General features: G+C 34.8%; 1 protein-coding gene across 2 annotated transcripts in view; it reads right to left on the reverse strand.

Moving 5' to 3' along the window:
• LOC149776849 (uncharacterized) overlaps positions 1 to 24348 on the reverse strand; it is a 57170-nt gene extending 32822 nt beyond the window's left edge. Inside the window, exons 1-8 of one of the 2 annotated variants that reach the window (XM_089942658.1) lie at positions 24159 to 24348; positions 20405 to 20521; positions 14550 to 14588; positions 10204 to 10307; positions 9655 to 9781; positions 7701 to 7847; positions 6104 to 6301; positions 2239 to 2421 (exon numbers count right to left, since the gene is read on the reverse strand). In XM_089942658.1, coding sequence (XP_089798784.1) covers positions 2239 to 2421; positions 6104 to 6301; positions 7701 to 7847; positions 9655 to 9781; positions 10204 to 10307; positions 14550 to 14588; positions 20405 to 20465 — 859 coding nt within the window. In that variant the 5' untranslated portion in view covers positions 20466 to 20521; positions 24159 to 24348. Of the gene's footprint in view, positions 1 to 2238; positions 2422 to 6103; positions 6302 to 7700; positions 7848 to 9654; positions 9782 to 10203; positions 10308 to 14549; positions 14589 to 20404; positions 20522 to 23800; positions 23921 to 24158 lie in introns of those variants that run through there. The other variant, XM_089942659.1, reaches the window with a different exon arrangement.
• Positions 24349 to 27926: the final 3578 nt, after the last annotated feature.

A 27926-nucleotide genomic window follows, 5' to 3' on the forward strand; every position in this document is an offset into this window, starting at 1 on the left:
CAGCGAACGTAAATTTCTTTACAATACGGAATAGTCTTGTCAGCGGGCAGCCTGCTTCAAGGACTTGCACATCTTCAGCTGTAGAGTTGTCTGTATCTGTGTCCGGAGTGACCAGAGTGTCTGTATCTGTGACCGGAGTGTCAGTGTCTGTGTCTGGAGTGACCAGTGTGTCCAATGTCCGGAGTGTCTAATGTACGGTGTGTCCGGAGGGTCTAATGTTCTGAGTGTTCCGAGTGTTTCGAAATGATCCGAGTGTCCGGAGTCTGTAGCAGCTGTTAAGCTGAATTATAGCAGCCGTGGAGCTGAAACAATGTACTGATGACGAAGTCTATCTTCGTACATGTAATTTGTTAGCCGTGGGCTCATTTTGGGGTTCGTAAAAACACGTTTATCTTTCGGGACTGTAAAGATAAGTCGTGTATCTTTCCATCTTTTTTTATCACCATAATTTCGCTACCGGAGTGAATGCATTTTACATGAGTAAACGTTGACATCTTTACTACCTGAGTAAACTATATCCATCGTTTCATTGTCAAATCGTTGTGAGCTATTCAACCCTTGTCTTTGTATTTGCTAAATTAATGTATTTGTATTTTTCTTCATTAAGTCTGTGCGTTCTTATCTTACTTAAACCCAATATTTGGATGATATATACACGTACATATTCATAATTAATTACTCATGCAAGTCATCCTTTATTAAACATTGTATTTATATCATTGTCAAAAGTGTTATGTTGTGAGTCCGAAAAATCCCACCTGGTTATGTATGTATGTATGTGTGTATGTTGTATGTGTGTGCGTGTGGGTGGGGTGGATTTAACAATATGATAATATGTTCAACCTTTTCTCCTTCAAGATATTTTGTATCATCAGTATTAATTCTTCAAGAAAGTTTGTGTACTCATCGGTATCCAAAACCCTTATCTCGAACAAAAATGAACATCACGACTGCTTTAATGAGGATGATGTCATAAAGACGCTACGGACCAGCCCCTTCAATAGTCTCGTTTGGAATGCAGCAGATCATGATCTAAGAAAGCAATTATCAACAACATCAAAACTACAGTCCAGAGCAATCAGATAGAACAGAAAGGCTCATGGCTGAACATGGATTTGTTTTGCATTAAATATTTCTAAATAATGTATCTATGTACAACCCCAGGATTTGTCATGCTTTGGTTTAACTAGATGTATTATCATATTCATTCTGAAAGTAATGAAGCATTTGTTCTTCCGAAATGTTTTGTTCCGTATGCATCTATTTATTGATTTTAGCAGTTCAGATTAGAAATGCGAAAATGGTTATAAAGATTTCTGTAATTCCCGAGGTTCTTCAATACACTGATTGCAATCTACATTTGTTATTGCTTAAATCATTTTTTTCTTGGGGCGTTTTTTTTTAAATTCAGCAATCAGTGTGCGGGGAATTGTTTGCAATCTCTCTCTCTCTCTCTCTCTCTCTCTCTCTCTCTCTTATAATGAACCCATCCTTGCGATTACACATGTACAGATGTACAGTACACAAGACTGCCGAACAGGAGCATAAAATAAGTATGTGTTGCTGAGACTGGGATTAAATGAAGTTGACAAAAAAAACAATTACCTATATATTAGAGAATCATGAATGAATTTCGTTTGATTGTTAAGGCGTTAATGACACACAAGTTTAATTTAAATCGGATTTAGAACAATATTCATCTCTCTAATTTCAAAATTCTGCATACGATATTAAGACAGCTTCTTACTAGTTGTACACTCTTTTCTATTCAATTTTAGATGTAAATCTTGCCTGTTCAATACATTTAATTTGCAACAACAAATGTTGTATCTGTGACAAGTCTCTTTATTGTTTTAGGTCAAATTTGGCTAGCACACTGTTTAAGTAGAAAACCATAAATTGTTCAGACCAGCATATCTTATGTCGTCCTTTAACAGGCTTAAAATTGTAATGATATTTTCAGAGAGAGGTTAACATTTATACTAAAAGTTCATGAAATGTTTTAAGTACTTTCCAGATGGCTACATATATAGCATAACAAATCAATTTATGAATTGTAAGACAATTACGTCAGATTTACATAATCCTGCTATTCTTCATTTCTGTCTTGTGGGAATACAAATTTTAAGAAAACGATTCGCATAATCGTTATGTTCTAAACCTATTTAAAGAATTAGGAGGTTTTAACATTTTTAATTTCACCAGTAAAAAGCTTGAAGATATAAAGACCATACTCACTGTAAACTGCAGTCAGATCGATGGATGGTGATAAGCCCTGAGTGGTAGAAACAATTGTTGACGATGATGCGGTTAATCTTTTTGTTGATTGATCTTTTGTTGTTATTTCTGTTCTTGTTGTTGTTGTAGTTATTAGACGTGTAGATGTCATAGCCATTGTAGTCATACTCGTGGTAGTCATATCTGTGTTCGGTAACATGAATTAAATAAAGCATTGGCTATTAAAATCATACTTTGTAATTGCATACAAAAACGGATGGTTTTGATGACTTACATGCACTATACCATACAAATACATAAAAGCTAGCACTCTTGCAGTTAAATATTAATCAAACAAGAAGCCTGGTATGTAAGCAATTCTTATTAACAATCAAACAATCTCTCGTATAGACCAATGTTTGGGAACAAGATATATACGTCTGTAAACAGACAAGCATACATTGTGTGGCTAGCAAATACACACATGTACATATTTCATTTTAGAATCTAGCATTATAATTTGAACCACTTTGGAAATTTCCATTCTTATCCAGAATCGATCGTGGAACCTAAATTTAGAGCTTGGAGAAACCCTGCTGGAAATCCCCATTGTTCTGTGTATAAAACAGTGTTTTGAATTTTTCTTTATATTGGTGTGTATTCATAATATGTTTGATGCAAATGAATATCTAGGTGGTATGGGAAAACCGACCTCTTTCAAAACAAACACTTATCCTTACAATCTATTGATTATCCTTTCAAAACGATGAAATGAAATGGTATAGTATTTTGTTATTTTTTCAATATATTTTAGAATGCGATTGAGGTAAGGAAGAAAGTTGTATATATACAAGTTTGCATTGATGTGCATGCCACACTTATGAGAATATACATTAATGTGTTTGAAAATAATTCTGAACCTTTAGTGTACACTTCTAAATGCAATATCATTTGTTAGATCCTTTTTTTGTCTTCAACCTTCGTTTTAATAGAATATAAATGTGGACAATAATAACATTTAAAAATGAAAGGATTTGGACCCACACCACACAAGTTTAAAATTATCATAGCTGGAATAATATTTCTTTTTTACAAAAATTAAATTAGATTATGTTGTAACAGACGATGTTATATGTTTTTATTTACGAGTAGCATAATTATAAAAATGGGTACTAACGTTTGTTAACAATTCTAAAGGAAATACAGTGCCCCCATAAAACCAAATCTGTAATTAATTTTAATGTTGAAACGAGCGTTATGCATTTAAAAATCTTTTCAAAAATGCGAACAAGAACCAAATGGTCGAATGCACAACGATCAGAATCTCAAAAATCTTTCTAGTTTGTATCTCTTTTGAAACGTTTGCAATGTGTGTATTAAATTAAGTTGAAGAAAGGAGTGGCGCTTGATAGTTTTATGAACCGTTGTCCATTCTATAAAATCAGAAACAAATTTAATTTCAAAGATCATGTCTTTAGTATTTGTATAAATTCATATTCAATTTTTTTTGTTGTTGTATTAATTGTTATTTTTCACCGCTACAACAGTTGTCAAATGGCGTTTATACGTTGCTAAAATCCTTTATATTTTGTGGTTTTATTTTCCGCTCAAAGTATGTGTTTTATCTTTATTGTATTACGAATCCGTCATTATTTTTACTGAAAAGAGTGAGAACTATCACGTTTTGTAAACATCATTTTTATTTCCCTAAAATACATAGTGAAAGGTTGAAAAGAACGTACAGTATTGTGACATAAATCCAAAAGTATCCTAAAAGTTACATTACAAATTCAAGGGTAAAGAGTATTACAAATCAAATCCAACTTTGTTCTGAATGAATTCCGATATTGAATGCGCTGTTGTGCTAGTAGCATGGAATAGTGTTGCTCTGCTTAAAATCTTAAGTTATAACAACGATAGAAACTAACATATTCTTGAATGGATTCAATGAAAAACCAGTAACATAAACTAAACAGCTGTACACAAGATTATTTCTGGAATTTTCTAGGTTTATAATCAAGGCTGTATTGTAGACATCGAGAACAAGTAAAGGTGCTTAGAAAACAATTGACATTATTTCTATAGGTCCAAACTATTGCTCTCAATTATGTTCAGAGGTCAATCACACAACAAATGAAATATACAAAACACAATATTGGTATACATAAAAGTTGTTTTTATGACAATCTTTGAATTGTTGAATTTATATCTAAAAAATGAATTGGTCCATGTAATGTATAGATTCATTTTAATTATCAAACGAAACGCCCGCAGAGCCTATATCAGACTACATTCACACTCTGTGATCATAGTAGAAATATTGCACAAGTGTTTTCTTCGACTGTTATCGGTGTACTTTATGTTGTTTCATCTAAATGTTTTCAAACTTATTTTCCTTTCAATTGTCATTATTAAGTTTGTGAATGATTTTTCATTTATTAAGTTATATGGATGTACTGAGATTGTACATTATCAAAGGAGGAATAATGCAAACATATTAGCCACAAACATCTTTGGTAGGGAATTTATGATTGGTTTCACAACTGTATCAGAATTACAAAATTTTCCGTATATTTTACTGGCGTACATTTTAAGTTTTCTTCACATGGTTCAAAGTTACATATTCGCATTTAAAATTGTTCAGTTTTGAAAGTTAATTGCTATTTTATCCCGCTTTGTTATTCTTTATTTGACAATAGTCACCTTAATATCTTTTTCACGAGCAATGTTTTATTACATACCTGTGATTCTTTTGTATCTAATTTTGTGGTTTTTTTTCTAGTTGTATCATTAGATATTTTATAATTTAATGTATTAAATTATGTATGCGTCTGAATCATGTTATCTGGCACAGATACTTTATTAATAAGATCACTTTGCTTTTGTAAATCTAACAACTTTCAAGCATTATATAAAAAAAAGTGGAAAATGTTTAGATATTCCATATTAACTGACAATTAGCAGCACACCATCATACTTTGTGATCTACGTATTTATTTATATCAAATACAAATATTAAGTTCAACTGTGCCGAGGTAATCATCTTGAAATGCCACTTATATCGGTTTTATCATAATAGAATATACCATATATATTTCAAACCGTTTTTTGAAACATTGTATGATAAAAATGTATCGTTACGAATTTATTCAAAGACGGTTATGTTCTCTTTTACGTTATTTGGCAACAACGATATATATATATATATATATATATATATATATATATATATATATATATCCCAAAATCTGCAAAATGTACCGTAATATTGCTCATTGCCTGAGACATAATTTAAAAAATGTAGGAAATTGAAATTGGACTGGTAAAACGTCTTGCTGAAAACTACGGGTCTTCAGCATATTCCGCTTGTGATACGATTAAAACTATTCGAAGCTTAGCTACTTTGAAATTTTTCTGTGCTAACACATAATCCTAAAGGGATATTTTGAACTGGAAACTGTAAAGAATGTAAATGTCGTATATCTCCAGTCTGGATGAAAAGATCTCATCGTGATCTGTCTACTAACATTTACATCAAAGGTTGAAAATAAACTGTTCACTGAGGAGTGTGTCACAACCCCAATAATGTTTTACTCCTGCTAAATGTCAACACATTATATAGATTCCGATATTTCTCTATGCAGATATTCATATTCACTGTACAACATAATGATGTGTCCTAAAATCAGAAGATATAATAGTCAATATTTGTAAAGTCTATTTACGACGATGAAAGGGTCTTGTTGCATACGCCTACTTGCTTGCATTGCTTTTTCCATAATTTATCGACTTGTTGTATATCGCCTAAGTGTGCGAAATGGTCGGATTTGGAGATCCATTCTTAAATAGGGATATGGATGATACTAAAAGGTAGATATGTATTTACCTTTTGCAATCCATATCATTCCTATCCAGAATTTTCCGTCAAGTATGTTTTTGCCCTGATCTGTCTGTGGTGGACATCTATCATCTCTCACATATTGTTCCGGAAGAAAGAATTTGTTTAAAGGCAATGATGAATAGTTGTCTCGAGCTTTAAACCAGGTTACTAATAGACGTTCATATATGCATTTTGTGTACAAACCTGCAAAGTAATAAAATCTGAATGATCACCTGACATCATTATAGTCGCATATGTCATTCCTGTATGTGTTTGTTTACTTTAAAACTTGCATTAGCTTTATTGTTTCAATACTTCCTACTAAACATAAGTTTTCAGGATTGTTTTATTTCTGCGTCACTTCTTGACATGGTGAACGGGGCAATATCCTAATGTGTTTTGTAGTATGAATTTTATTTATGATCGCTTATTTATATGCATTAGGCACACAATTAAATCAAAATCTAATCTAATCTGTAGCATACGGTTTTCATGTTACTATATTAAGAATATCTTGAGAACAAAATATTCTTGAACAGTAAAGGTTAAATTGTGCATAATGGCAAAGCATGAATAACATCACGCCAATCAGTATTAGTATTGATTTTAAAAAATCAATGGTTTTTCTCTAATTAAATAACCGTGTGCCTGCATAGTTTCTAAATATTATTTCAAAAGGCAACTTTCGTCATTAACCATCTTCGTTTACTAAAATGGTTCGAATAGGAAATGTGTGCAAAATATACAAATCAGGGTAACTGGGTGATGTTAAATGTCAATTAAATTTAACATATTACTTTTATAGCCTCCATTTCACTGCAAGCGTCGTGTACTCAGTGACGTTTGATATGGAAGAGGTTTTGTCAGTATTATTTGCAGACACATTATTTTTATGTACACAACAAAGAATCAAACTTATTCCAACAAGAGGATGCCAGTTGTACACCAGTACTTTTCCATGTATTAAGCATATAATGGATGCATTCTTTTCTTTGACTATGTAGAAGGTACCTCTTCTTTTGCAATTGAAACTTTTTAGACCCGTAAAGTTTACTGACGAAATATTAATATGCGAATAGATGGCTAAAATCTGTTTTTATTAAACTTTCTAAAAGCATATATAACATTGCAGCACGAATTGATAGTACTAAATACTGTTACAAATGAAATATGTTGTTGAAAAACAAACAAAACAAGCATATACAGGTATAGCACAATCTCCCGCACTTTTTTGGTAAATATATTGTTTCCTGCTTTATTAATAGCTTTAAAACCAAACATATTAATTCTCTATACATTTGTACTATCTATATGTGTATCAAGGGTAGTGAAAAAGTAAATCTCTTTGCATTGAAAATTTATAAGCAAACAAAAGTTTAAGGACTCAACAATTAAGAATGTATCAGCAATCAATTGTATTGTATTTGAAACTATTTTTCACGTGACACGATTGCTGTAATTCTTCTCCAATGCATCGGATGTTGATTAATACTTTTGTCATCGAAAACACAACCCATCGGAGTGATGACTTATATGTAGAACCAATTGAATTTTGTATAGAATGAGTGAAAATACCATACATGAAGATTTGAAGGAACGTTACCTTCAAAGGAGGCAGAACCATATTCTTCGGAGCAATTGTTAGTCGCATATAACTTGAAAATGTGACCTATCCCATTAGACGGCACAGATACATCCACGTAGACACATCCGAAGTCACCACTGACGTTGATACTCTGTGCCGGATTAGCTGTGAATGTACAATTAGGAAACAATTTTGCTTCAGTAAAATGTAATGCTAAAATAATTAGTTCTATGAATTGTCTTAATTATATTTCTATCAAGAGTATGCCTCAGGGTGTGTATGCATTTTATCTATTCGGAGATTAAATTAATTTTAATTTGTCTGAAAATCTATTTAATAATAATTTTGCCCTCACATTCGTATCTTTACTGACATATTGGATTCTTTGTTTTCTCTTTTTTAGCCGTGCATAATCAAGTTTTACACTTTATCTATCTAAGGACATTGTCAAAAAGAGAACTTAGCTGTATTTAGGAATCACATATTAACATATTAAACAATTTGTATTACTCCAAGAATTAAATCCATATTTTGTGTAATATACAAGTAGCAGACGATGAATGAAATATGGTATCATGTTCCTGTTCAGTTAACCCATCGTGGCTTTAACACTCGTATCAACCAATACATATACATCCTCACCATTTGATCCCTAACCCATGATTATAGGTTCTCATGGAAGTAGCTATATTAGTTTACTCAAAGTTACAGAATAAGTAATCCTCCTGACTCAGGTGCGTGCCATTTGCCTTATAACCCTCATATTTCCTGAAAATTTGTCCCTCCCTGCAGCGATTGTTGACAACCTGTTGTATTTTTATAGCACGTTGATAAAGAAGAGTTACTGATTGATAAACACGAACAATGGACAATTCTGAATATTATGTGCTGACAAATTATATTTTTGACATAGATAGTTTTAATGGAAATACCGAGCACTGACTGGTTTATAATGAGAAATATAGCAAATAAAAGTTAAAATGGGTGTTGCTAATCTCTATATCAGTTATCCGTTTTGTGGAAATTCATCATACAGATTGGTTGTTTTAGCGATTTCAGGATCGATCAAACTCAAAATATTCATGATGGATAAATTATAAATGTGTTAGATTTAACGGTACATAATAATCATAATCCAATAGTGAGATGTGCAGTTTAGTATTGTGACCGGACAAATACAATTTCGTCTTTGCTATTGAATTTGACAGCAAAAAAAGACAAACAAAAGGTCGGGCATTGTATTCTTGCATATTCAATGTGAATTCCTTGGATCATAACATCAATGTATACCGATAGTTCCCATTCAAAACACCTTGGATATTATAGAAGGAGGCTGGTGTGAGTAGTTGCAAATGTATCTTAGTTATCTATTCATTGTGTTCGCAATCCATCGGTCAATCGTACAGCCATTCCAATCTTTGAAGTAGTCGCGGTGATCCGAAAACGTGTATGCTTCTTATAACGGTAATCTGACATCACTTAGATCTTCCCAGCGTTTGGAATATGATCCGTATAAGCTAATGACAAATTAGGCAAAAATGTAAACCAAGCTTTACAATACAGTGAAAAATTATACAAATGTACGTATGATATTTTTGTTTCTTTTGAGATGCAATTTACTCAAAATACAAAAAGCTATGGAGTGTCAAGATCCATCAAACATGATATACTTTGGACAGTACATTCATTCTCTTTTACTGAAATAAATTAAACGGCTATTCAAATTGTGGTATTTTATTTTCGTTTAGTATGATATACACTAATTCATTCTTTAATTTGTATCGTTACAGGCATTTATCATTATCGTCGTTTTATTAATCTCTTCGTCTTAGCTAAATTGAAATTCTTCGTATATTGTTGTCCTGTCTGTCATGCTAATTGAAATTCATCACATCAGTTGATTTGGAGGATTATATGGAATATAATCCACAACTTCTATGTAAATATTGCTATTATCGCTTGTTTAAATTACCTTTGGAATAGACGGCGATTCCTGGACCTGATCCACATAGCATATCCAATTCCCCTGAGCATCGAGAATTGCAGTATTGTGATAAAGTGAAATAGTTCCCACTTGTATCGCACATACACCATGAATCCTAAGCATAAAGAAAGGATGCAAATGCACACTAAATGCTGAATTGTTAATTTACAACGTTCAATAAATTTGGTAGAAATATCTGATACTTGAATTTGCGTCGTTGTTCAACTTTTGTCCCAATAAGATCAACAGTTTTGGATACTTAACGTACGAATATATTCCGTTTAATTTCAAATGTACAAGAAAATGAGTGTCTTCATTGACGTTTTGTTGTCAGCTAATGACTATGTTAATACGTTCAAGCATGTCTCACTAATAGTAAAGTAAATAGATACACCAGTCTCAGTAAAACTAGGAAAAAGTTGACGTAATTGTACAAAATTGCAACAGCAATGAATAGAGATAGAACAAAGGATATAAAGAGAATAGAGATAGAACAAATATATATATATGTTATATATATATGATAGTGGATATTACCTGCAAACCTATGTATGTTGAATTTGGACATGCATCAAAACAATGTCTAGGACCATTCTTTGTCAGATTGTGCGACGAACTTTGACTAAGATTTCTGTAACAACCTTGGGAGAAATACAACATTACAAATTACTCAGCAAGGTGCATGTAAAAGAGAATTGCTTAAAGGTCAGTGTGTTCTGGTCTAGATTGCTTATATCACAAAAACTACCAAAGATAATGACGTTGAAAATGGATACATACTAAGCGCTAGTGTGAGCCTTGATGCTGCAAACAGATTTGGCAATCCAACGATTGGCATTTACAGCAATTTAGGAACAATGATACAAAAAGACATGATGTTACAAGTACAATGAGTTTGCGCAACAGTTGTTCTAGAACTAGGTGTATCTTTTACAAGGTGAACAATTCAGGAATATATACATATACAAAGTAAGACGTACGCACAATATGTATTTACATACTGGTTCAACTGATTTATATCGGTAGTTGGTAGGGCAAAGATAATTTTGTTCATGAACACACAGAGTCAGCAAGTTGTTAAACGACTACTATTTCTGTGATTGCCTGTATATCTTTTGAATGTATTGCATATTTCTTGATGTTTCTCTTCTAACATTTAAAAAAAAAAATATTTTCTCAGCTTTTCAGATTTATGATACAAATTGTATGTACTAATCGTTGTTTGAAACGTTTCGTTCATGAATATTTTAAAATGCATCAATGAACAAAATTTCTGGTCTTAAAATAGGTGTCTTCATTTAACTTATATAAAAACAAAAACATGCTGCTAAACCATACGTATATGAAAACTAGTCATCAGTCTGTTATTTGTTCGGCGTAGTTCCAGAGATGTAAGGTCAATCCTTTTCAGAATATCAGATGGATTATCCATCCTTGAGAGAGCCATATTCACCTAGTGTGATTCTGGTTGACTAGTGCCAACCAATTTCTTATTTTTCAATATAATTTTGTCTGTAGGGATTTAAAATGCCTGTACTACATTCATGTCTAAAAGTATACCCCCGAACGCCAGTAGTTTTCAAAGTGGATTATGTCCGTTCCATAATTCCTAGATAATGGAGATATTTAAAAGCAATGTTTTGTATGGTAGATAAATGTTAGCAAAAATTGCTGTTTCTCTATTGGTACATTGTATGCATCCGTGTGGATGATGTTTACAATGCTTTTTGTTGTTTACCATCAACAGTATTATATGATGTAATTCATTAGCATAGCTAATATAATTGTCAATCGTCGTCTTGCCCTCTTGCCACTTTATTCCAGTTCCTTCATTGAAACAAACACAGCAACATGAGTAGATTGTAAAAACTAAGGATACCATTAGCATTTAACTTTGCCCGCTACAATAAAATGCCCGCTACAATAAAATGTTTGAATTAGTGTATTCCATTCCATTCTTGTTCCACTGAATTAGTTTTAGTGCTTGTTTTCCAGGATGGCAATTGTTCTTTTACTTTTCTAGAGTATGTTTGCCATGTTTCCTTGCATGCTTTCATTTCATCAACATGGGATACTAGTGCGCAACGCATTTACAGCAATGGAGAGAAGCAGGCTAACGGATGGTAATGGCTTCTTGTTTCAACTTTTAACATGTAAATCGACTGTACCTGGTAGCATTATAGAATGTATTCTGGCTTGGGAGATTTTATCCGTAGGGTAACCATTATCAATACATTACTGCACTTCCAGTATTCACAGGTATAGTTATCTTGTTTAGGAGGTAAATTGCTTGCCCTAGGCTTATTATTGATGAGGTATTCCTTTGAACTTTCTACATAGGTGCCCATCTTCAAAAGGATTAGGTGGTCTATGTTTGTCTTATGGTCCAATGGTATGTGATATTTGATTACCTAAGTGTTACGCTGTCGCACATTACGGGTTTTTCTCTGGCCATCAACAACGACCATAGAGACTTTGACAAATGGTTTAATGACAGCTATCTTTGCTGGGGTTTATGGTTTCCTGTAACTTATGTCATATATTGTTCTCTGTGATTTTGGTCAGAGTCTTTTTGGTGTTTTAGATTGGTATGGGATACGATTTATTGTTACATATTTTGTTTCAGGTTAACAATAAATCCTTTAAGTTGGGATAGAATTTTAAAGCGTCTTTGTAAACATGTTAAACGGTGTAAGTGCAAACTAATTATCTTATGTGTAGCAGGACTGATCGATCCGTCTAAATATGTGTCGTGTATTTATTAATTGTTGCCTTAAAATATGATGCATTACAACGATAAGAAAGATTGTTTCAAATTTTAAAACTTTGTGTTTATCTGGGTTTTTTCTTCAATATTTTATTTTGTTTTTCTATTTGAAGCCCATTATTTTATAATAAATAACGTCAATATCTAAACTAGATCATAAATGCTTTATCTCAATGGTTTGGATGACTGCTTGTAAACTATGTACGACGTTTTAGGGCAATGCTTTTGGGGTTTTAAGGTTTGAGCTTCTAAGACCGAGTGTCGTCGAGCTTGTCATACATTCTTTAAGCATGTGTTAAAAAGAAAGTTATCACTTAAGTATGTAAGAGAAATAAACATAAATATATATGTGTGTATGTCTGCTGCGAGTATAAGGCTTGTTGTAATAATTTCAGAAATTCTATAACCTTCATTTTATTTTAGAAAGACGTTGTTAGGGTTGAGTATGCTTTAAAGCAGGACATGACATGCGCGAACGCTTGCATGCTATTAGATATATGTCACTCGTTCTACAGACGTATATGTCTCTTTTAACATTTGATTTCCCTGGATTAGTGAACCCGAAAAGGTGATAAAATGCTGTTTATATTTAACTGTCATTTATTTTAAAGAAGTATGATTTATCAATATGCGATCGTCGACCGTCATTTCTCAGATTTTATTCGTTTTCTTTTTAACTAACAATTCCACATGGAATATATGTTGGTAAATGTGCATTCCATATTGATGACAACTAAAATTATTTTCAAACAGTTTTACACCAATGATTTTCTTGATTTACAAGTTTAATTATTTCCAGTGGCGTGCTTGTTTTCAATGCCTAATTCTATGTTTGTGTGGTGTCCAATAAAACCAATGTTGCCATGTTAATGTCTGAAATTCCGCGCCATTTGACCATGTTTTAGATCCCATGCAAAGGAATGGCAATATAACCTATATAGTACAATGAGAATGGCTATAATGTATAGGCTAATATTCATAACGGACAGTATAAAACTTTCCGTGTGATAAAATATAAATCGGTACAATACGGAACAAAGTTCTCCGGAAACAAAATCATGCTTATGCTGGCTACTGAATAAATAGATCTTATATTATCAATAGACGGTATTGAAAGCAATATTGTTCAAAATTCATTAGGTCGCTTTAATGATCGATGGTGACTGCGGTGGGATGCACGTTGAGCATATATATTTTTAAGTAATTGTTCAGACACAATTCACACATGTTAAGAATAAGTTGGATGCTATAAAGTCCAGACAGTATATAAGAGCGCGTCTTCTTCAAAAAGTATTCTTACATGATTGAATATTAGGCTTGTAAGCAGTTAATATAACACCCTTAAACTAACATCACGTTTTATCGGACACAGCATTGGAATTATAGATGAAGGGTAGAGGGCATCATGAATCAACATAACAAATTGCATTATAAAAATACAATTTTGCAGACACTTTGTAAGTCCTGCAGCATTTCTACAAAGCCGAATAATTTTAATAAATCAAATGTAAAATAGCAATCGAAAACTGGCTTCCGAAACACCAATATTTAGCAAGTTTATATATTTGATTATTTAGTTAAATGTCCCAAAATTTTAATGCAACATAAAAAATAGGGCGAAAGACTGAAATTGGATATATATATATATATATATATATATATATATATATATATATATATATATATATATATATATATATATATATATATATATATATATATATATATATATATATATATGCCATATTTCGTCAAGATGTATTTGGAAAGGTGAATGAAAAGGTTTTCAAAATCTCGCCCATATTTAGGCATAATAAGAAAACAAAAATAATCCCTTTTCTTTCATCAATCAACATTTTTTTATAGCCGAAAAGCTCATATGTCGACGATATAACATATTTATTTAATGAGAGTAACAGTTTGGCTGCCTAGTCCATTAAAACATGCATAAGACGTAATACATAAAAAAGAGAATAATATCGTTAAAGGATCATTCTTAAACTAAAGCGGAACATATCAATAATTCATCAAACCTATCAATTAACCTTCATCACTGCTTGCAAAGTGTCACTACACTTATTTATATAGAACCAAATGGGTTCCTTTGAGTACGTACCTTCTAAAGAAACCCAGATTGCTGTAGTACCTGGATAATCTGTTGAAAATATATGGATATGCATCAGATTGTAACACAACAAATAAACATGACAAAATATGGCTTCCTTAAATTCATACATGCATTGCCATTTCATTTTAATGAACATTTCAAACCATCTGTATTAAAGGTTGTAAATAGCGAAAAATCAAACCTACAATATTTATTAATACAATTACGTGGCAATTAAGTGAAATCAATTTAGCATATATAAATGCATTCCTTAGAAAGATCATCTAATTATCATTTCCGTAGCCATATGTGGTGCTAATGTTTCTAAACATGCTGAATGTTAACGCTTCTGTTGTTTTCAAACTGTTGTACATCGTAGAAATGCTTACAATAAATAATCACAGAAAATAATATTTTAGTGATTTTATGGAACAATGCTGCATTATAATGATATTAAATTATTATCTCTGCTGAAACAATTTAACTATCGTTCTTCAAGGCTATGAAACGATTAATCAGAAAGATGGTGTATTTCTCGCTGAAGGAGATGTTATATATTTAGCAGGACAATATAGAATACAACACGATGTACGCACGGCATAGACTGAACCAAGAGGAGTGCGCTAAACATACTCTTCTTCTGATACTTCATGATGCAAAAACAGTTAATAAGATAGTCAAGTACCCGTCTCTCAGGGCGTTGTCCGAGCAATAAAACCTAATAAACATAATGGACTGAATCAAGAGGAGTGCGCTAAACATATATCCTTCTTCTGATACGTTCATAATGAAAATACAGTTATAACTGTAGTCAAGTATCCATCCATTGGATTATGGCTCCACTGCCTTGTGGATATCTTCGGGAGAAGAAAAGGCTACGGGAGTAAACCCAGACAGAAAATCGGTGTGGAGCCCCAAAGGCGGCTGGGGGTCGACTACGACCTCCTTCCAGCAGCTTCTGCATCCAAACTGGTGCCAAATGTCATGCTCAGCATTCCTTTGGACCCCACCAGCAAGGACGAGAGGGGGACCCTGACTTCTGGGCAGCCCCGATTCTCAATACTCCACGCCCAGGCTTGCGCTCTGGAGAGGACACTCCAGTCCCGCTAGTGAGTGAGGAAACAACACGAAAGCTGAAACTTTACGGGTTATAAGTCCCACCTGATTGGCGTAGGGAAGGGGCGCCACGGGTCAGCTTTGACGGTGGGAGGGATTATCGTGTCCCACTTGCCAACTATCGCCCACCTCAAGCCAGGCAGCCCCCGGTCAATAAGGTGTTAACCCGCCATCTTCAAGTGTAAGCCACAACACAAAGTGTCAAGGAAACACCCCAGATCTCATCACTGGCACCAACTCGACTTGGTCATCACCAGGCGCTCTGCCCTTAACAGCGTCCTCTCCACCAGAACCTACCACAGTGCAGACTGCGACTCCGACCATGCCCTCGTGAGCAGCAGAGTGCGACTACAGCCACACACGCTAAACCGCTCAAAATCAAAAGGACGTCCTTGCATAAACACTGCGCAGATGTCAGTCCCTGCCAAGGTGGAGGAGTGTCCGCCCTGGACGAGGCTCTACAGGACCTGCCGGAGCACGACGCTACAGCCAAGTGGAACTCCATGAAGGGTGCCATCTACAGTACATCTATGTCAAAGTTTGGCAAGAAGGAACTACCCAACCAGGACTGGTTCAACGCACACCTATCAAGGATGGAACCACAAATCGAGGAGAAACGAAAATCCTTCATAGCTTACAAAAATGCCCTAATGAACGGACGCTTGCTGCTCTCAGAAGTGCCCGAAGTAACACCCAACACATTGCTAGACAGTGTGCGAACGAGTACTGGCAACAACTGTGTGAAGGGATCCAGCGCAGTGCCGAGTCAGGAAACATCCAAGGTATGTACAGTGGCATCAAGAAGGCTCTGGGCCCTGCAGTGAAAGGGGTCGTTCCCCTGAAATCTCTGACGGGAGAGAAGATCACAGACCGTGGGCAACAGATGGCCAGATGGGTGAAGCACTACTCAGAGCTATACTCCCGAGAAACGTCAGTCACCGATGCAGCCCTCAACAGCATAAAGAATCTGCCCACCATGGAAGAGCTCGACAAAGTGCCAACCTTAGAGGAGCTCAGCAAAGCAATCGCCTCCTTTCCAAACGACAAAGCACCAGGTAGTGACGTAATCCCGCCCGAAGCCATCAAACGTGAAAAACCAGCATTGATTAAACCACTGCACGAGCTACTTTGCCTCTGCTGGGAGGAAGGAATAGTCCCCCAAGACATGCGCGATGCCACCATTGTGACCCTTTACAAAAACAAGGGCGACCGCAGTGACTCTAATAATTACAGAGGGATCTCGCTCTTGAGTATCGTTTGTAAAGTGTACGCCCGCATCATACTCAATAGGCTGCAGTTGCTGGCGGACCGTGTGTACCCGGAATCACAGTGCAGCTTCAGAGCAGGCAGGTCGACGACAGACATGATCTTCTCCCTACGACAACTCCAAGAGAAGAGCAAAGAGCAAGGTCAACCACTCTACATGATGTTCATCGACCTCATCAAGGCATTTGACTTGGTCCGCAGGAAGGGCCTTTTTGAACTTCTGAGTAAGATCGGTTGCCCCCCAAAACTCCTCAGCATGATAATCTCTTTCCATGCAGATATGAAGGGAGCAATCCTGTATGATGGATCCTCCTCAACCTCCTTCCCAATTAACAGCGGCGTGAAGCAGGGCTGCGTGCTGGCACCAACACTTTTTGGGATCTTCTTCTCCCTGCTCATGTCCTACGCCTTCGACACGTCCACCGATGGCATATATCTACACACCAGGTCCGATGGGAGGCTGTTCAACCTGGCACGACTGCGCTCAAAGACCAAAGTGAGAGCAGTGCTCATCAGGGAGATGCTTTTGCAGATGACGCAGCTCTTGTGACCCACACCTAGGAAGCCCTCCAGAGACTGGGAGACCGTTTTGCTGATGCCTGTATGCAGTTTGGTCTCACCATCAGCTTGGAAAAAACAAATGTCAGCGTGCAAGATACCACCATTGCCCCTTCCATCAAAATCAACGGTGTCACCCTGCAAGCATTCAACAACTTTACCTACCTAGAGTCAACCATCAGCAACACTCTCTCGATTGATATGGAGATGGACAGAAAGCTTGGAAAGAAAAACACCATCATGGCTCAATTAACGAAGAGGGTGTGGGAAAACAACGCGCTGACAGAGCACACCAAGGTCCGAGTCTACCAGGTCTGCGTTCCCAGCACCCTTCTATATGGAAGTGAGACCTGGAGCACCTACATGAGGCAAGAACGCCGGCTCAACTCCTTCCATATACGGTGCCTAAAACGCATCCTGAAAATCAGCTGGCCAGACCGTGTTCCACACAGGGAGATCCTGCAGCGTGCAAGTACCCCCAGCATGTACTCCCTGCTGAGCAAACGCCGCCTTTGATGGCTAGGACACGTCCGACGCATGGAAGATGGAAGGCTGCCAAAGGACATACTATATGGACAACTGGCTACTGGCATGAGAAGAGTCAGACGCCCCTCACTACGTTTCAAGGATGTATGCAAGAGGGACATGAAGGCATGCAACGTTTCACCCGATGGCTGGGAAAAGCTGGCCGAGGACCGAGACACCTGGAAACTAACGGTAAACAATGGCATATCAGTCGCTGATGCGAGGAGAGGCCAGTTGGCGGCAGAGAAACGTAAGAGAAAGAAGAACGCGGCAGCAACCACAGTAATGCAGAGTTCCAGGTATGTCTGCACCCGCTGAAATAGGGACTGTCACTCACATATAGGCCTGCACATCCACAGCAGACGATGCCAACAGAGACAGACAACACCCCAAGGGCGCTATTCGCATGGTCTTTCGAGACAGTTGCCAATGATGATGTCCAGAATAAAAGCTGCATACATAGTATATGCCTTAACACTGGTATACTCGAATTACAGTAAACAAATAGTGCACTAAGCTCATTATATGCTCATTTCCTATTGTCAGAAAATATTAAAAGTGTCGAGAATGTTGCGTTTGGAGTTTGCAGAATTATTAGCAATATATTTATTATACTTTGTCCAACTGACTAAACCCGAGGCACCGTTCTTGCTATATATAGTTCTCTTTGTTTTCTTAAACGAACAAATCAAACTCATCCTAAAATACAATTGTCAAGAAATCTAGTAGTCTTACTTTGTTCAGGGAACTAGTTCCACTATCAATTCGAATTGAAACCAAATGCATGTGTCTTAATCACACTATACCATTTCGGGTACGTACAGAAAATATTTTTTCAGTAAATTCCATGCTACCAAATATCTTCACCAACCAAAGGGCAAGAACCTTTTACCCCATGCAGCTGCATGAATATGAATAAATCGACTTCAATTTCACTGAGAGCCTGAGTAAACTATTCTCGCCTTCGTGATGACAAATGACATCTCGCTCATTTTGACACTCTCTGCCATTTCTGTGAGACAAACATATGGGTTGGATGTATGCTGGCGGAGTAATTTACGGAAAATATAGCAATATGTCTTCTAATGAAAATCAAAGACGATCTTACAATCAGTATAGGCACAAATGCATATGTGTGTAACATAGGATTGGCAACACTATTTTCATTTAGAATATTCTAATATGTCATAAGAAATATTCTATTAAAGAACCAATGTCAGCAAACAACATAATTTATGTTTGATAAGCGATACAAAAATTACCAAGTAGGCCACATTTATTGCTTTCTTAAATGCTGGAAGCATATCTGCAATATTTTCATTTAGGAAAAGTAAATATGAGGAGAAGCCTTTAATGAACACAGCCATGTCAATACGACTATCCTTTATTAAACAGTACCAATATACTTCAAAGGTGATATCATCATCATAGGGGACCATCTTCACATCATAAGAAATAGCATAACGACTAATCCATATCAATGTGACCGTTTGGTCAGTATAAACAGCTACAACATTTATTTATTCATTCTTTTTTTTCTTCTCATTCATTTATTTATTGACTGACTAACCAAAGAACCTCGTATTCTTCACGACCTAGAAAACATGGTATCCTTGAAGTATCAATACTTTTTGGTGAACCCTCAAGGAATTCAGTCAAAGGAAACAACACTGAAATACTTTTTCTCATCTTTATTTTTTATCTTGATCATGGTAGATCAGTCGCAATAATGAAGGGCAATAGTGAAAGCTCGGGAAGGGCTAAATATAAAGGCAGTTCTAAAGAGACCGTGCCTCTTAAGGCAACATAGAAAGACAGAGCTAATGAACCAACAGTCCCATGTGAGTTGGGGACAATCCAATGCAAATGGTTGGCAACATGTAAACACAAAGTGAAATCGTTGTTAGTGGTTTCAATATTGTAGCAAGTGGAAACAGGTATAAAATATTTGCACAGAGAGAGAAAAGCAAAAGGGAAAATATAACGAGATCAAACATGGTTCATTTCAACGTTTTTCATAACTGACGAGAAAATTTAAAATCCTACAGTTGCAAAACTATATTAGGTATATATTATTAAGTTCATGTAACATCGCAGAAGTCCTGGATAGATCGAAGCGGTCAATTTACTAAAGTTTAAATTGCTGTTTACTCTCGTTAATTAACCCAGTAGATTAAAGTCAGGCTAGAAAATCTGACGACCACTGTTATTACCATAATAGTGTAGTGATGATATAGATAAGACTTTAACTGTCTTGTAAACTACACGTACTATCAGTATTAGATCTCAATACATTTTATTCAAGGGTGAAGTTTGTTGTATGTAGAGTTCAGTGCTACATTATGCACGAGAACGTTCATAATTATGTAGTAACAAGTATAGAAGGTCGGTTCACCTACCATTTATATCCATCCCAAACCAAGCTAGGATGATAACCAACGTTAAGTAAACTGTTTGCATTTTTGTTTAAAGTCTGCATATGAGCATGTAGAACTCTGAAGAAACATTCAACGGATCTGAAAAGGAAATAAAATAAACTGTTAAAGCATTCCCACGGTGACGAGTATAATTCTCACAAAACAAGTTGATGAACGAATAGAATATGCTGATTATGTTTTATATCCGTTATTATATACAACTGTCTTGCGTTTGAACATTATGAATCCGAAATCAACTGGAGACTACTTTGTTTTAAGCGAAAGCCATTTAGAAATTTTTGAGAATATTTGATGAAGGTAAGATACTGTACCCATATGTTGTTTTGTGTTACATTTTAAACACTGGCCGATTGATCAGCGTCTAAAGAGGTCTTTGGTTGTATCAAGCAAAAACTATTAACAAAATGTAATCATTTTTTATAGCCTAGGACTAAGACTCGACTTATTTGGTGGAAATCATTTTTTTACAGCTCCTTCTGACCTTGGTTTATGACATTTTGATGTTACATGAACTCAAAAGAAATTTGTCTGCATATATTCGTCAAGACACATGATTTAGAACATAAGTACTTTCAGGCAAACCGCGTTGCCTTCATTCGATCCCTGTGACCTTGTATCATTGTCCTGAGGACCTCGAATATATAGTCCAAACGTACCAAATATGGTGTACATAAAACGCATGAACAGAAAATAAATGGTAAAACTTTAAGCAGAAACTATTGCCAGCTCCTTCATGCTGTGTTTGCATAGCATCAGCCACCCCAGCAAACAAACCAATACTTGAATAATTACTTTCAAATGCCCGATATGTCATACATCCAAGAAAATGCTAGTCTGTATCTTTTCTGAATCGCTTCAAGGATGATGTTTGAAATATACCAATAAATACTGTTCTTGGCTTGAATGGTATCTTAATAATGACAAATCTTGAAATGTATTACTTTTCCATCCAACTCGTAAACGAAATCTCGTGACATTAGGTTTGATTTGTATGCAACGCTTTTACGATATTGGCTAAATTTGTAATCAATAAAGAGATCCTGCACATAAAGCTAAATCTTCGTCAATATGGTTGTTTACCAATTAAAAATATACAACGGTAATATCTGCTGTTCCTTCATTGAATTTAGTTCATTTGTTTGTTTGTTTTGTTCAGTCATTGCGCGTAACTGAATAATAATAAAAACAACTTACACGATAAAATAAACATGCTTATTGTTATTTGTTTCAGGAGTGGCTTTTAGTAATGCATGGCTAGATGGAACAATTATATCCCAACTCAATATTTTTGTGGAATGTTCATAATGCATATGGAAATGCAGGGGCTAAACCTGGCATGCATTAAGATAAAACTGAGAGATCTTTATGAACCAATTCTGACAAATAAGCATCCCGATACATGCGACTGAACGCGGAATAATATTGGTAAGAAACTGGTTGCTTTGCCAATGCCATATTCAATTGCATTATTCTTAAAAAATTAAAACTAAGTTTTATCACGTTGCAGATATGTACTGCAATTTACATCGGTCACATACCAAAACAGAACCATCATATCCGGTTTGTAATACAAATGTATCTCTTGGCTTGCACATGTTGTACAGGTAAGACTATTTAGTTAATTTGATGACTTAACCAGTGATCTATAAAAGTATACTGCTTGTGCAGATTACTTTAATACAATCTTCACAAAACAAAATCGACACCTTAAGAAAACCCATTGATATGAAACATCCTCGTGGAATCTCATGTACAGTATATTATTTACTGCTAATTAAAAAACGAAGAAGACGTTCCAAATAATATGCAACTCAAGAATGATAAATCCATAAAAGAAATAACTATAATTACATTGGTATGAAAACCCTCTCTCGATTAGTGTCACACCAGATAAAACAATGTGCAAAGGTTGAAAGTATATTCGTACAAATGCCCATATAATTTCAGGACAAGAGACATCTTGACCGAACATAAAAGACTGTTATAGTGTAGATATCGCACTATAGATTTACCTGAATTACAGTAATTCACATGAATGTGTCATGTGCTAAAACATCCCTGCGTAAATGACAGATAGTCACCTGGTACAAACATACCTGAACATATGTATAAACACTGTACAACTACGGAACAACTGTCTGTAGATTTGGACACAATTAAACCATCACTTAATGGATTGTCCACTAGCACATGAAAATATGCGTAGTACAACATATTTATTCTCACTTTAAAAACCAATCAGTGAAAAGAAAAGGCAACCAACCTATGGAAGTTGGTCCGAAGACTAACAAGTATATCCTGCAATATATAGTTCATACATCGTTTGAAGGTTTTAGGCTAGTTAAGGAACTAAAAAGGCTGAATAGATTGAAGAATTCGAACAAATACATTGATTAAAATCATACACTGAAAGGAATCCTTATATTTTAAAATGCTTATTACGAATTTGAGGACCTTTACACCAAATGATGGACTACAGTGAATTTGGGAAACAGCTGGAGAATTTAAGAAATTAGCAGCTGTATTATTGAACGAATGGAGTGAATGTTTCAATGTTAAACAATTATAATCGAATTTCATGTATCATTAACAAAGAGAAAAATAATTGATGAGATTTGGTTTTGTTTAGCATAAAATAAGACAAAATTAAATGAAACCGAACTATTTACTGTATGTTCGAGGTTTTGGAACTACTGAAGAATCCGTTACATGAAATTTACTGGTATATGTAGAAATATTCGCAGGACAAGAGAGTAAAACCTCATTTGACTGACGCATATTATTTATGAATCTCTTACCGCAGGGGTTAAACAAGTAGTCGAAAAATTTGTTGGAAGGTAATTAGGTTGGGGGAAAAGAGGGCATAGGCCTTGGAAGCTCCAATACATAATTATACTGTCGTACAGTAAAGACAACTTACTTGAAGAAACGTGTCAGTTGTTTATGGTTCAATTGTTCGTAATGTTTGTTTCTTTTTAAAGAGGGTTGGAATACCTCTGGTTACAGCTCCCCCTACGTCCCCATTCGCTTGATAAAACCCTGCATTGTACTATAACTTTAGATATAAATAGACTATGGAAACAGCGCTTTTAAAACAATCATTGTAAAGTCCTTGGAAACGAATACTAAGAAAATGAAATCATGTTAAAAGTTTCAGATTCGAAATATGCATAACAAGTGATGAAAGTGCAATTAAAGCAAGAAAGTGCGACAGGTTATCAAGAGCCTTGATGCAATTAGTTATGATTTGCATGTTTCTCTATCATTTAAGTTTTTTCGAGCATAAGAGTTCCTGAATTAATCGCATAGAACATGAAAGTGTCTTGTACACTAGAGGTTCGTGATGTGAAAACTTACTTTCACGAGTGGAAGCAATTCCACGAAGTTGATGTGCGGAATATCAATTAATCTTGACATAAAATGGTAGGTTTGCTAACTCCCATGCTGCACCATACTAACTGCTCAGCAAATAATGATTTCTTATTATGCACACAAGATCGCACTCTATGCGTCTATAAAAAAAAAACATAGAACGAATCTTTAAGAAATAGGAAGAATCTTTAAAAAAAATCATGTCTAATGACAAATATAGCAAAGCTTGCTTTAGTTGACTCGAAAAATTAAAACAAAAAACGTGAAGTAAGCAAATACAGAGATGTACAAGCTATTATTATAGAACGTGTGAGCAGAATTATTCTATGTGGCAAATACTTACTTTCACGGCCACATCTTAATGGTGAAGAATAAATCACATTCTATGGAAACACAAAGTGAATCTAATAACAAAATGACCTTTGTAAAGACTCCAAATTATGCACCAAAATATGCACCAAATCCAAAACTTTGCTATGGACTGAAATCACCTATTCTACTTTAATATTAGTTTAGACTGTTGTCTTGATAAAACTGACAACCTGTTGAATAGGTGAATATTTAAAATAAACTCACCCGGGGCTGAATCACCCCATGCGTCGATTTTAAAATGCCCTTATCTACTGTCAATAAATCGCTCGTCTCGCCCATAATTTCGAGTACGATTTTAATACAGATGTTTATTGATTTACACAAGAGAAATGCTACCAATATGCATTGCTGTCTCGTTTAGACACATTCAATAGCCTGCATTTATCCCTTGATAATTTAACTGTTTAACTATTTGCCTATGACTCCACAGTTTATCCCTGAAAAGAACGTGCTCCTCCATCGGCTGAAATCTTGACTAGTGAAATGATTTATGCTTCTTTACAAATCCAAATAAAATCACGTATACAAAGTTTTCTTCGTTGTAATGATACACCTGTCAATTCACTTCCAACTCCAAATTTGATCTCCAGTTCCATTGGTTGTGTTCTACTGGTACCTTTACCTAGTATTGTTTACATTGTCTATTAAATAAAAAATGGACAAACAAACCATATGTGCAAGTATTTTAAGCAGTATGGTTATTTAAGTTTAATCAATTATTTACTTTGACACACTTGAATATAGGGATTGGATACCTAAATATTTTGGCTTGTATATTTTACCTGACCTCCACATGAGTTAGGTAATACGTAACGTATTGTAAAATGTCTAAAATGTCATTATTGTAGAGGTAGATGATTGTGAATTTCGGTTCCAGTCGAGGTAAGAAGCAATGTGAAAATTGAGATATTTTATAATTCGAAATGATCAAAAAATGTATAAATATCCTATAGCCATACTACACAATGAATATGTTTTGACAGAATGGATATTGCTCTGGAAAATCGTTTTTCTCTGACTAACAAATATATGCACTGAAAGTTGAGATACCATAAAAAGTCGTTTACATAAAGTATGGGTTACATTCGAATGCGATAAGCCTCGCAAAAATGTGAGTGACTTGTAAATATGCTTTATAATTCTGACACCTAACGTTAGATTAAGTCGCTTTAAAAGGTGCTACTGTTCCACGGCCATTGTGTCTTTGATTTAAACACCATTCACGTAACATTAAGGATTTTCATGGGTTTCTTTTAAATGATATATAACACAATTTGTTCAGTCAGTTTTAAATGTTATTCTTTGAATTAATTTCTATGTTAATAGCATGATGTTTAAGCTATCAGTTTTTACTAATATTACATGCACGATGCCATATATCATGGTGCCTCTGAGTCAGAGTTCATTTTTGTACGATATTTCAGTTCTTTATAATCTGCCAGGTTTGTCCACTGCATTATCACGTGCGTTATGAAAGTTCCACACATGATATTGAATTAGAATAAGACTGTTAACTCTAGCCATAAAATAATGGATTATGCTAAACAAATGACCATGAACATTTTTTATGACGCATTAAGTTCTAATTTTGACTTCCCCGTATTATCATATAAACTATATATCTTTTACTAATAATTAAAGACAGAATTTTAAATATATCATACACGCTGACATATATTTGCTTTACATGGTATGTGTATTGTTTGTATTACCATTGCAATAAAATATGGCTGTAATTAAGTTGTTACATTTTGTAATCTAGTCATGAGTTAGCAAAGCATTTCATCAGCGGTGCAAAAACCATTTGCCCTTGTCGAGTTATAACAAACGTTTAATAAGGATGATATGACCGACGAAAAGTATTTGCACTCTGGAAATAAAAAGGTATCCTTTGATAAACGGAAAAGTAAAGATAAAATCGGGAGAGAAAGGAAATTATACGAGTATACAATACAGATCAGGAAAGAGCCAAAGGCTTTTGTACGAAATCAAAAATCAAACGATAAACACAACTCACGTCTATGCGATTAAAAATATGTTATTAATGGTTAAAACTACAAAACAAAGAACGATATGAACCATATTTCAAGCATTATATTTAGATCTCTTTTGCGAAGTATCACTAACAATCTTTATTTTGATTACACGTGATATTCATATTGTTAGAAAATAAGACGACATTAAACCTTTATAGCAGCAGTTAGTTAACCGAAGTTATAATAACAAAAGATGATAGAAAGGATTTCAGAACTTCAAATACAGGGACAGACTTAACTACGAAAGCAAAGGATGCAAATTTCCTGTGTGTCTTCAGCATTGGTTTAGGTCCTAATGCCTTTGACCGCTGTGCGATAGACACGATAAACCCTACTCTGATTTTTATGAACAAGTGTTGGAATCACAAAGTACAAAGAGATCCGTCGTTTACTCGTTTCACGACTGTGTTTTCTCTGTTATTTATTCTTCGCTTCTTTTATTTTATTTATGTATTCTCTACATACCCTCCCTGTCATTCATGCATACAAATTGGGACGTTTTCGCGGATTTTGTGCTTAGTGTTTGTTTTGTGCATGTAGGTTGCTTCTTCCCCAGGTAAAAACTTTGTTTAGCTGAACACAGTTTAGTCAGAGCGAAAACAACTGAATGTATTTTTTAATGATAATGCATTTATCTCACAATTTTCTCTATTTTAATAAATCCTTATCAACGGCGTATGTAAGTATTTTTAATTATCATATAGGTTCCTCAAAACAAAAGTTTTTGTACTATAGCTCAGTCAGACAGCAGCAATTAATTAGACCTCCAACTCTTAACCTTCTTTTAGGCGAAACATAAATATTAAGTAAGACTGACATTAAGTTATATTTATCAGTATTTAATCTACCCTCGTTATGTTTAATAATAACTCTGTAAAATTAACATCAAATCTTTACTACAAATGAAGCACAGGTGAATAACATATTTACATATTTAAGATATGCATTATATTCTAGATATTTAATATGTCTCTTTCAATTATTATTGAAAAATACAAGGGAAGAACGACGCGATTTGTAATCCAAGTCCTGATGACAAACTCAAAATGTTTCAAATTGCTCCAAGCATTTAGGCAGCTCCATTTTGTGGCTATATTTATTTGCAGACTAACTGATTATTTAAAAACAGCTGCACTTTTCATCCTGATTTACCCAGGTAAATAAAGGATGAAAAAACATTGAAACAAAATAAAGCCAGATGACAATAAAACTCGTTTTACAAACGTGTATTAAGAACACAACATAATATGTACGCCCACGTGCATGACCACTAAATCTACCATAGTTATGACCCCTTAGCAAAGAACCGGACAAACAACGATAATGAGATAGAGACTTTCTTTCCAATACAGTTGATTTTATATAATTAGGGAATTATTCTAGAGGCACCAATCATGATACATGGCCATGGTATGCGTTTTCTTCAAGTGTCAATATTGAAGAAAAATATTTGTATTATTCCGATTTTCATTGTGTCGCTTGATACGTATTGTTAGAAAGTTCAATAAAGTTGCAATATGCTATGTCGGCTACAAAAGCATACAAGTCTAAATTCAAGAAACTGCTGATACTCTCGTACCTATTCCATTCAAGGTTTCACACCAGCATGGCATGTACATGTAAACGAACCAAACAATTTTCACGAATGGGAATATTTTACTCCAGTGATACACAGAAAGGATTATAAGCACAGTGTTTTGTGC

Source organism: Sinohyriopsis cumingii, chromosome 18, assembly GCF_028554795.1.
Source record: "Sinohyriopsis cumingii isolate HCF-2022 chromosome 18, ASM2855479v2, whole genome shotgun sequence".
NCBI classification, from domain to species: Eukaryota; Metazoa; Mollusca; class Bivalvia; order Unionida; family Unionidae; genus Sinohyriopsis; species Sinohyriopsis cumingii.